Genomic DNA, 12,077 nt, shown 5'->3' with positions numbered 1-12,077 from the left:
ACAATTCTAGCATGAATAATAAACATTTATCATGAAATAAGGAAATAAATAATAACTTTATTATTGCCTCTAGGGCATATTTCCTTCAGCGGCGGGGTTCTCTGCCGCTGGGCAAGGGGCTAGGGCTCGGGGCGGCGGCTCCAGGTGGTGCGGGCGGCGCTCCCCGGCGGCTGGCGGCGTCCCTTGGCACGGTGGGCCGCCTCTGCCCAGCCGTGTGGGCGGCGAGCCGGCGGTGGATCCGAGTGGCTGGTGGTCGGGTCCCCGTGTCCGGCCTCTCCAGATCTGAAGACGCCTCCTTTGGCTCCTGCTGTGGCCTCTCCTACGCCATGTCTTGCCGGATCCGGTGGACGACGTCGTGGTGGTGGGGTGGGGAGCCCTAGATCGAGGTAACCTCTTGGCCGGCGGCGGCGTTCCGGGCGCCGCTCCCCTTCCCGAAGGCGACGTTGAGGTCCATCTCCCTCCCCTGCTCCCGGGTGAAAATCCACAACCTTGGTTGGGCGGCGACAGTGCTCCTGCACCTCCTTCTTGAAGGCGTCGTTTTGGGTTGTGGGATGGAGGATGGCCTGCGGCAAGCCTTTGGTGTCCTAGTTAGCGGCTGATCCTTCGTCCAGCGAGTGACTTGCCACCATGGAGGATCGATGTCCTCCTCAAGCTGCTTCATTTCCTCCTCTGCATGGTTCGGTTGTCCGATGGGTCGACGCCCTCGGCCTGGGCGAGAGGGCATAGTGGTCTCCTCTATGGCGATCTGGTCGCATTGTTGGAGGATTGTCGTTGGTCTTGGTGTGGCTCGGCCCTCCTGGTGGCGTCGTTGCCCATTGCTCGCCGTGTCCTCTTGAAGTGCTCTGTTCCTATGGCTACTGTCTGCGGCCTGCTCCTCATGTGCGAGTTGCAATTTGTGGCTTCGGGTGTGCTCGAGTGGTTACCCTGTTTTCTTGCTGGCTCTGGCGAGAGCAGCTCCGCTTTGCCTTCGGCGTGTCGATGGCGAGCTCCTTCCTTGACGCAATCCTGTCTAGCCCCTGTTAGGTCTCCATGTTGTACTCTTTTTAGTCTCTGGTCGTAGATTTTAGCCTCATCGGTGCCTTGTATCTGCTGCCTGGGGTTGCATCCCCGTTTTTCTTTTTTTTTCTTCAGCTGTATGGTGTGCTCTTGTAATCCGGCCGGTTGATGGCTTTGTTAATTCAAAGCCGGGTGAAGATTGAGCCCTACTCGGGCTCGGTTCGATCCTTTCATCTAAAAAGAATACTGACCATGAAATGAGCAGTGCCCTTTGTCTTAAAAAATTGAAATGAGCAGTGTCAATGTGTCATCACATAAGATCAAACGGATCAAATCAGGTCACATAATTTCAAGAACGTCGAATGTTCTGACCATTCATAGAGATCTATGATGCACACTCACATATGCCAGTCCCGTGTTAGATCCATGTTGGACGAATTCAGGGGGGGACCCCCGATCGTGTCGTACGTTCATGGGGATGAGTTAAGCGCAGATATTTTTGCTTTCGTAACTGTCTGGCAATGTCAATGAGTTAAGCCCATGTACAACCCAATCGTATTTCAGGAAAAACACAAAATCAAGTAACGAAAAATGCCAGCCCATCGCTGCAGTTACTTGGACTAGTCACGCACATGGTTTCTAAAAAAACCCGAATCCTAAAAAGTGCAGCTGCACTTTTTTACGTTCCCGAGCACACACCCTTTCAGACCATCGAATCTTCATCCTGAGTCGCGCACCTGCCCAGGTGCTTCCTGGTCAGGGATTCTGACTGAATCGTCGCCCGAACGTTCGAACGGGGTCAGCGGTAAGGGTTGGCCCACGAAACCCACGTCCCTATCCCTCTCCCACGCACGACCACCTGGACAGGAGGGCGGTGTTGTGCAGTTATCATTTTTGCCCAAATCCATCGCCGCTCCAAATCGAAGCCGGGGCGGAACCACCGGAGTTGGGAGGTGCGGGCAGAGGGGACCAGAATCACCCCTTTCGGTTCAGACGTGGTGGGAGATCGAATTGGTGGCGCACGGCGATTGCGACGACTCCGCCATCGCTTCCTCTTTCTCCTCCTACACCTGCTCGCGGCCTTCTCTGCCACCGCGACCACCGCCGCCGAGGAGTTTCCCCGTGACGGGAGGGTGATAGGCCTAGACGACAGCAACTTCGCGGCGGCCCTCAGCTCCATCGATTTCTTCTTTGTTGACTTGTACGCGCTATGGCGCGGCCACTGGAAGCGCCTCGCCCCTGCCCGGGGTACTGCTGCTACTCGACCTCCGCCGTTGTTGCTTGCTTAGGACGGCGCCTCGCCGCCACTTGCTGTGCTTGCACCTTGCGTCGGCCGTTCGTCGTCGACCAGTAGACCAGCTCATTGTCCGCCATACCATACAGGTCATTCGGAAAGGAACTAACATTGCCCTTCATCTGCTTGTACTCTGCACACTTCAAACTCTATTTCTTCTTAAATCTGAGTGAACTGAATGAGCATGGCGAATGTTGCCTGCTTGCAGGGTTCTACCTGTGCCGGTATGGGTACCTGAACGTGTCTGACCTGGAGGGCGTGGTGGCCGGATACGCCAAAGCCAAGACCCTCCTGGAGGCGATGTGGATGGACATCGACTACATGGACGGGTTCAAGGCCCTCAGCCTGAACCGCATGAACTTCACCGCCGCCGAGCTCCGGCCGTTCGTCGACCGGCTTCACTGGAACAGCCAGAAATACGTTGTCATCCTAGAACCAGGTACGTACACACGACACGAGTGAGTCGATCGATCAAATGTAGCAGCATGGTACACTGTATAAATGTGAAGAAACTACCAACGAGCAACTAGTACACTATATAAATGTGAAGCAACTAAATCAGCAACACCAGGCAACTAATGGGATAAACACTAGAACCAAAGTTTCCCCCTTTTTTCCTGTGGTATATATGCACCAAACAATAAACAAGTTTCTTTTTCTTTTTCATCTTATGTTCATAAGTGAAATCAGATGAAACATGGACAGAGGTAAAGCAACAATTTGAAAGCGGTGCAGGGCGCAGCCTCACGCTTATTTTGCGTACAAAACTTGCCTGGAATTAGTATGAATTTTGCCTAAATTTCTTTTTGCCTCAACAATATTTTTTTGCCTAAATTTCATGCTAAATTGTGCATTGGTTGGTTGTCAAGTTGTCTAAAACTATTAGAGTAAACATATTGACTGAAGTTACAACACAATCTGCATCTTCATACCTTTGTAGGCAATTTATAGAAATAGCCGTGCAACTTAGAATCATAAGTACATGTGACGATCATTTTTTGCTGAGAATTCAGAGTGATTGTTTTCGTGTGGAAGTACTCGGCAATACTAAAAGGTTCACCATTTTTTGTGATCGACTCTATGTACCCTATTTTCTAGTCATATATTGAATCAGATGGTGATCTAGTGTTAATTTTTGGTGAAAAATAGTGTGTTGGAACCCTATAATGTTTCCATGTCACCTTTTTAATTTTCCCAAATTTAATTGCAGGTTGCTCACACCATCAATTAATCCGATTTTAATGTTTTTTTACTGTAGGTACGTATCGTATAAGAGGGGGCATTGGGTTGAAAGTCATTATAAGCAATTTTAGAGATGATATTAGGCAACTTAACACTACCTCTTTTATCCAGGGCCCTCACCAACTTTAGAGCGGTGGGGCATCGGGTCGAGTCATCTATAGCATAGAGGAGGTAAATCGACAATTTGTGTGGCTGCGGGGTTTCATGGTTGGTGTGGTGGGCGGTGACGCCAAGGGTGGCGGCACATGTGTGAGGAAGAAGCATTTTTATTGGGATAGGTTGGGTACCTCAGGCAAACAACCCATGGAAATATGGGTGAGAACCACCACTTGCGAGAGACACATGCGTGAATTGTCAGAGTTGTGGATAGGTGTTGCATGAGACGGGGACAAGTGGTAAGTTGCTTGGGGTTGACAACTTCACACCACCTCTGTCCTATAGGGAAAAAGATAAGTTGTGTGGGGTGGTAAACTTTACAACATTTTCAAAGAAACCTTTCTGCTATGGAAGGCAACTTTAGTGGCCCATCAAAGCAACATTCTTTGTCTAATTTGTGCTAGAAAATTTGTCTAACATTTTTCTCACTTTGCCTACCGTGGCGAGTAAGCAGTCTACCAGTGGATGCTCAATTACCCACTATTGTCTCTAAGAGTTGCCCATTATCGATACTCAGTTGTCTTTCATTGCTAATTTTTAGCATTGTGTCTGACAAGTTGCTTTGACATTGCCTAGTTGCCTACGAATAACTCTCGCTTGCATGCCATTGTAATTAGTTGCCTACCAAGAGCATTGAGTTGATAAGTAGTCATGATAAGCAACCTGGAACAAGGTGCTTCATGTAGCACCAAAGTTGATAGGTAGTTATGGTAGGCAACTTAAAGATGATGCTTGGCAATTGTGTATTCATCATAGCCAACTCAAAAGGACATTGGGATGATAGATGACCATGATACACTATATAATCTGATAAATAGTCATGATAAGCAACCTGGAACAAGGTGCTTCGTGTAGCACCAAAGTTGATAGGTAGTTATGGTAGGCAACTTAAAGATGATGCTAGGCAATTGTGTATTCATCATAGCCAACTCAAAATGACATTGGGATGATAGATGACCATGATACACTATATAATCTGATAGGTAGTCATGATAAGCAACCTAGAATAAGGTGCTTCATGTAGCACCATAGTTGATAGGTAGTTATGGTAGCAACTTAGAGATGATGCTAGGCAATTGTGTATTCATCACAACCAACTCAAAAGGACATTGGGATGATAGATGGCCATGATGCACTACATAATCGAAAGTTGCTTACTATAGTACAAAAGGTGCCTCTTCGAGGCACCAAAGTTGCATGAGAAAAAAAGTTCGTTGAACGCAACTTCATAGGTGACACTAGGCAACTTGATGGTCATGACAACCAAGTTTCTATGAGCATTGAGTTGATAGGTAGTAATGATAGGCAACCTAAGTGAAAATTGCTTAATGTAGTACAAAAGTTGCCTCTTCATGGCACCAAAATTGCTTAAGAACAAAAGTTCTTCAAAAGCAACTTCATAGGTGACGCTTGGAAACTTGACGGTCATGATAGCCAAATTTATAATAGTATTGAGTTGATAGGTAGTCATGATAGACAACCTAAGTGAAAGTTGCTTACTTTAGTACATAATTTGCCTCTTCGTGGCACGGAAGTTGCTCGAGAACAAAAAAAGCTCATCAAAAGCAACTTAATATGTGATGATAGGCAATTTTATGGTCATGATATCCAACTTTTATAAGAGTATTGAGTTGACATGTAGTCATGATAGGTAACTGGCAACTAGGTGCTTCATGTAGCACCAAAGTTGATAGGTGTCCTGGTAGGCAACTTATAGGTAATTTTAGGCAATTTGTTAGTCATTATAGCCAACTCAAAAGAACATTTGGGATGATGAGTGATCAAGATGAATAGCCTAACTAAAAGTTGATTACTATAGCACAAAAGTTGCCTCTATGTGGACCAAAGTTGCCTGAAAAAAAGTTCATCGAAACATACTCATATGCACCTGCATCACCTGATAGGTAACTTCAGGTACCGCCAACTTGATATGTGACCATGATACACAACCTAACCGAAAGTTGCCTTCCGTAGTATAAAAAGTTACCTCCCTGTGGCACCAAAGTTGCCAAAGAAAAAAGTTTGTCAAAAACAACTTCATAGGTGAGGCTAGGCAACTTGACGGACATGATAGCCAACTTTATAACACCATTGAGTTGATAGGTAGCATGATCGACAACTTAACAACAAGGTTTTTCATGTAGCATCAAAGTTGATAGGTAGTCATGATAGGCACCTTACATGTGATGCTAGGCAACTTGGTAATCATCGTAACCAACTCAAAAGACCATCGGGATGATAGTGACCATGATACACAAGCCTAGCCAGAAGTTGCCTACGGTAGTATAAAAAGTCGCCTCTCCGTGACACCAAAGTTGCCTAAGAAAAAAAAGTTCACTGAAAGTAACTTCGTAGGTGACGCTAGGCAACTTGACGGACATAGTAGCTAACTTTATAACATCTTTGAGATTCATATGTAGTCCTGATAGATAACCTGACAACACGGTTTTTTCATCTAGCATCAAAGTTGATAGGTATTCATGGTATGCAAGTTTGCAACTTACATGTGATGCTAGGCAACTTGGTATGTCGTAGCCAACTCGAAAGAACATCAGGATAATACATGACCATGATACGCAGCCTAACCGAAAGTTGCCTGCTATAGTATAAAAAGTTGCCTCTCCGTGGCACCAAAGTTGCTTAAGAAAAAAAGTTCATCGAAACATGCCCATATGGGATCTAGTTTCGAAGAGCTCGGCGTTGGAGACCTAAAGGTGAAAACGGATCTTAATTTCAATGCTTTATTCAAAAGTTATGACTTTTTGAAATTTTTAACACACAAAATAATTGCACATGGAACAATATCTTTTTTTCTTTAAATTGATTTTACACCATATCAATTAGACAAAAGGTTACCTTTTTTTGGTTGTGTGCTCAGGAACGCTAGGGAGCACACGTGTGCTCCCTAGACGCGTCCAAAAAAATAGTCATGCACGTATCGCTAACCTCTATGCCGCTTCTATGATCTAAACCGACACCTGCAGCTGCAAGTGCTGGCTGCTGATCCTGATCGGATCTCTCCATCGCGTCGCCATTGAGAAGGGCGGAAGGGAAGGGGCCGCCTGAGACATGCAGGATGCAAAAGCAGACACCGATCCACGGAAGCGTTGCCACCTTGCCGGTAGACCGGGCGCACGGATGAGCGGCAACAACACGAGATCTTTCTACCTGTACTCCGCTTGAGTCTCCGCCTATCGCTGCCAGGGCGAGTTTACTGCAGTTTCCAATCAGAAACCAGAAGAGGACTAAACGAGATCCACCACGGTTGCATAGGTGCACAATCAATCCTTACTCCTTTATTTCATCTCTTAATTTCTAATCTGTTCAAATCTATGCGGTTTGTGCCAGTAAAAACTACTCCCTCCGTCCGGAAATACTTGTCATCAAAATGAATAAAAGAAGATGTATCTAGATGTATTTTAGTTCTAGATACATCCCTTTTTGTCCATTTTGATGACAAGTATTTTTGGACGAAGAAAGTACTACAAGCAGTTGAAAGTAATTAGGAAAGACTTGATTATCCAAATGTGCTGTGTAGATATGAAGGTGATTAGGAGAAGAGAACAATGGAAAACATTTGCGAGGGCACTTGAGTCTAAGGGTATCTCCAGCCGCGTTCCAGGAAGGCCTTCCCAGGCATTTTTTTTGCGCCGGCGCCGAAAAATCGGCCCAGTCGCGTCCCCAGGAGCCTGATTTTCGCCGGCTTGGGCCGAAAACTGCGCCGGCGGACTCAGGCCAAACCCGGCGCGCTGGGGGCGCCCGGGGGCGCCGGGGCGAACTGTTTTGGCGCGAAACAGCCGCGGGCCCACCGCGTTAGCGACTCTACCCTCTTCTCACCCCTTCGTCGTCCTCATCGCCTCGTTTCCCGCGGCGAATCAATGCCAAAGCTGCCGCGTTGCCGCGCCGGTCAGCCTGCGCCATTGATGCCTCACGGGCGGCGCAGTGAAGACCGGATGACGCGCGCCCCTCGCCCTCCCTCGCCCGCCACGCGTACTCACGGCGGCTCGCGCACGGGCGGCGCCTCGTCCTATATAAGACGCGCCCCAGCGCACTCGGCGACTCGCACTCTCTCGCCGTCGTCGTTCCTCCCTCTCCTCTCTCTCGCCGTCTCCAGTTCATCACACCCATGGCCGAGCGCTTCCCAGGCGACGGCGCGGCGGCGAACGGCTTCGGCCGCCGCCATCTTCACGAGAACGAGACTCGCCTCCTTTTCGAGGCCGAGTACCCGGTCCCGCCGGACATGCGGGTGCCCGGGGCGTGGAGAATCAGCGCCGCCGGCGTGCCGGTGCCCCCGATACCCACCGGCGTGGCGCGGCGTGCGGAGATCGCACGCATCCGCTCGTCCCTGCCGCGTGCGGCGAGGGAGGGGCCACGGTACGTCCCCGACAGCCCGCTCTGGGAGCCTTATTTCCGCCGCTGTCACGCCGAGCAACTCGAGGCCACCAACGACGTCGAGCCCTCCGGCAGGCTCAACGCCGTCGGCCGGCGTCGGTGGTGGGGCGTGCCCGGGCGCACGTTGGAGGCCGTCCTCGAGTACATCGAGGGCGGCAACACGCCGCACCTCGAGTACCCCGCTCCCCCGTCCTTCCCACGCCGCCGGGGAAGCTCCTGGACCCCGAGGCACATGGAGACCGGGGGGTCCTCCTCCTCGTCCGGCGGCTCCCCCTGCCTCCACCTCCGCCCCGTCAAGCCGGAGCCCCAGGGCACGCCTGTCAGTGCACGCACCCGCAGCTCCGGCGTCCGCATCGGCGACAACGCCTCCCCCACCGGCCGGTTCGTCCTCGTCGAGCCCAAGCCGGAGCCCGGCCTCCCCGCGGAGTACGAGGAGGTAGCCCGGCGTGGCTTCTTCGACGAGGACGCCCTGCGGTGGGCGCGGGACGACTACCTCCGCGACGAGATGGTCCGGCAGCGCCGGGCCCTGGAGGAGATCGCCGCCCGCAAGCGTGGGCGCGAGGACGAGCACGGCGTCGTGGTCCTCGACAGCGACGACGACGACGCCCCCGGACCGTCCAACCCGCCGCGCCAACCGGGGGAGGGATGCAGCAGGGACGGTAGAGGAGTCGGCGGGGGCGACGACGACGACGACGGCGGTGACTACACGCGGTTCTACAGCCTCAGGCTGTAGAACCGCGTGGGCGGGCGGCGAGGCGGGCGGCGAGGGAAACGGCGTTCTTTTTTTATAAAATATGTTTAAATTTGAACGAACTCGAATGTGTTTGCGTTGTGTTTGCGCCGAATTTAAACATTTTAAAAACCCGTGAGGGGCCGCGACTGGGGGGCATTACGCCCCCAGTGCGCGGTTTAGCGCCGGTGCGTCCCCAGGGGGCGATTTTTTGCCCCTCCTGAGGGGCCAACGGCTGGAGATGTCCTAACAGTCCAAGCATTGAGACCCTCAATCAATCATTTGTCATTAACCAACATGCAGGGGATTAGGGGAAGCACGACACAATTTGTTCACGTAAATGATGATGCACGCCGCCGTTTAGGCCTCTATGGTACGTTCAGTCTCATTATTAATTAACCTCGTCTAAAATCTCTAATTTTTGTTGTCTAACATGAATAACCGTATATTGATCGACATAAAAATTGGAGTTGGAATCAATTAGTTATAGCATGGTGTACCCAGTTTTCCTATATAACTAATTTCAGAACAAATTTGTCTTGTCAAAGTGGAAAATTTGTATTGTCTTCTTGTGTACCAAACATTATCGAAAACATGAGTTCAAGTTTAGCGTTGTTTCACACACTCTAAATGTTCAATTTTTAGCTCATTACTCTAGTAGAGCTCTATTGTGGAACTCGCCCCCCCTATACCAAATTTTTGGCTCCGTCAGAAGGCCAAGTTTGGATACTCAAAACTCTCTGATTCTTGCTCTATCCTGTCCTCAATCAGGTACAACATTAACATACAGACCAACACACTCGTTCAGCGATCCGGAACAAGAGAATTTAGTGTTATGTCTGATAAAGCATGCAACAATTCCGGTTTCGGACTAGCTTACCCTTCTATATTTTCAACAGAACTGAAAGGCTGAAGTCTGAAGCACTTGATACAATGCAAACTGAGAGGAACTCCATCAAACTTCAAGGGCAAAGATCATTGTTTCAGGAATAGGGGTGTCTCTCTAGAATAGACCTTGCCACAAATAGGGGGGTCCATGTCTCTCTAGGATAGACCTTACCATATGTAATATTCCTGGACGTGAACAGATCCGCATTTCTTAGACCAAATAGCAAGTTCATCCCACCCACATCTGTTGGTAAACATCAGCACTACATCTAGGGAGAGGAACTAGCAAGTGCAAGTTCTCTACTCTGGACAACACGACAGCATTATTTATTTGAAAGAACCTGAGACTTCAGATGAGTGATGTTTGTCATGCACAGAGTTATCGGAATAATCAATCTAAAAGCATGAACGGTTAAAAGAATTGGTTCAACATACTAGATCAACTGATCAAGAAACTCCGATAGCAACAAACCATCCTATGTTTCTACTCCCTCCATTTCTAAATATAAAGCTTTTTAGAGATTCAAATATGGACTACATACGGAGCAAAATAAGTGAATCTACACACTAAAATATGTCTATATAGTTCTCATTGAAATCTCTAAAAGGGCTTATATTTAGAAATGAAGGGGGCAGATTTTAATAGGCCGCAGGACGTAAAAATGACAGTTGTAAAACTGCAAATGTAGTTGATACCCAGTAACATGGGCTACCAATAGGGCAAAACTGTCCTCGGAAGTACTGTTAGAATCATGAATCATGAATCATGACTTGATCTTTAACATTGGCACTAGAAACATAAGCCTAATCTAGAATTATATCATTCTAGAAGACCAGCCTATTTGAATCCTTCAAATTTGATCTTACCCTGATATGCCTTAACAACATCTGGCACATCATCAGCATGCCTCAACACATACCTGGTCTCGAAATTCCTGGAACTGCCAAGCAATGCCTGAAGCAATTTGATATCTCTCCGAATCCTCCCCTCCCTCATCAACACACTCAGCACGGCACACCTCGGCAGGATGCACTTCTCCAAGCTATAACCTAGAACTACAGGCCGCGCAATTACATCACTTATTCCAAGCTTCAGCTCGTCCAGCAGGAACCGGACCTTCTTGTTTATGCTCTCATCGGCGAAAAGGAATATCGTGGGCTGCTTCTTGAAGGCCTGCAGCAACTCACCCTCTGACAGCCCGAAGCTCTGGTAAAATGCCATTTTCCGCAGCCATGAGTCCCTCTTAACACCGGACATCGCACGGAAGCAGTAGAGGAAGCGTGGGTCCAGGACGGACATGCCCATCGCCTTGAGTTCCTCAAAGATTTCGCTGATGCGATCCCGTGACGACAAGAGCACGCCCAACCGGATGACGAGCAGCTTCGAAATGTCGGCCTCTGCGAGGCCGCCGCGGCGGAGAGCTTCCACGGCGGGGCGCATGTTGTTGTCGAGGTCCACAGCGAGGCCGCGGGGGACGCGGTGAAAAGCGCGGCGGAGGTCGTCGTCGCTGCCGATGATCCCGCGGAGGAACTGGATGGCGGGGACGAGGTGCTTGTCGAGGCTGCGTGCGAGCAGCAAAGGCTCGGTGGCGAGCTTGTGGGTCTCGAAACCTAGGGAGGCGAAAAAGTCGAGCTTGGGGCGGAGGACCCGCTCGGGGTCAACGACGAGGAGAACCGGGGCGCTGCGCAACGTCCGGACGATGTCCGCGTCGGCGAAGCCATAGAGCTTGAGGAGGGCGCGCACAGCGTCGGCCTTGTCGGTGGAGCGGATGCGGAGGTGTTGAGAGGTGGTGGCCGCGCCAGCGGCGGCGGGGGAGAGGCCGCACGAGATGAGGTAGGAAACGGTGTCGGGGCAGGGCTCCGAGCTCGGGACTTCGGCGACGGCGGGCGAGGAGTAGCAGTGGGCGAGAGGGATGGTGCCAGGGATGAACTCGAGGGGGTTTGTCCTGCCGCCACCGCCAGCGATTTGATGGATTCGGAGGGCGAGCCGCCGCCGGCAGATGGAGGCGAACATGATGGATGGGGCGGACTAGTGTGGGGGACAGGGGCGGCCTCCGGGGGACGAGTTAAAATCACACAGCCACCACGTTGTGTCACGATAAACCACCATTTACGAGTGACATTTTGCATTGAACCAAAAATTTGACAGTGACAAAAACACCGGGTTCATTTTTTGAGCACGTTTCGACATGACTGATCCCTCGCAGTCGCAGGCCGACAACAGCGACGGGGACCGGACATACGTTGTTGGGCTTGTTCGTCCCGTAGCATTGTCCTACCGGGTCGTTCGCTAAGTAGCAGATCGCCGCTGGTTGTGGTGGCCGTTCACTACTTAAGGTGCCGCCAGTTCGGTTTCCCATGTCTCTAGAAAACCCCCGT

General features: G+C 50.2%; 1 protein-coding gene across 1 annotated transcript; it reads right to left on the bottom strand.

Moving 5' to 3' along the window:
* Positions 1-10,355: 10,355 nt before the first annotated feature.
* On the bottom strand, positions 10,356-11,769 carry LOC125517399 (transcription termination factor MTERF15, mitochondrial). Its single transcript, XM_048682595.2, has one exon. The coding sequence runs from the start codon at positions 11,710-11,712 to the stop codon at positions 10,537-10,539; it is 1,176 nt and encodes a 391-aa protein (XP_048538552.1). The 5' UTR covers positions 11,713-11,769; the 3' UTR covers positions 10,356-10,536.
* Positions 11,770-12,077: the final 308 nt, after the last annotated feature.

The sequence above is a fragment of the Triticum urartu genome, chromosome 1A, assembly GCF_056163025.1.
Source record: "Triticum urartu cultivar PI428250 chromosome 1A, HENAU_Tu73, whole genome shotgun sequence".
NCBI classification, from domain to species: Eukaryota; Viridiplantae; Streptophyta; class Magnoliopsida; order Poales; family Poaceae; genus Triticum; species Triticum urartu.
Note: the sequence above shows the minus strand (reverse complement) of the source record. Positions and strands in the feature narration are given on the sequence as shown.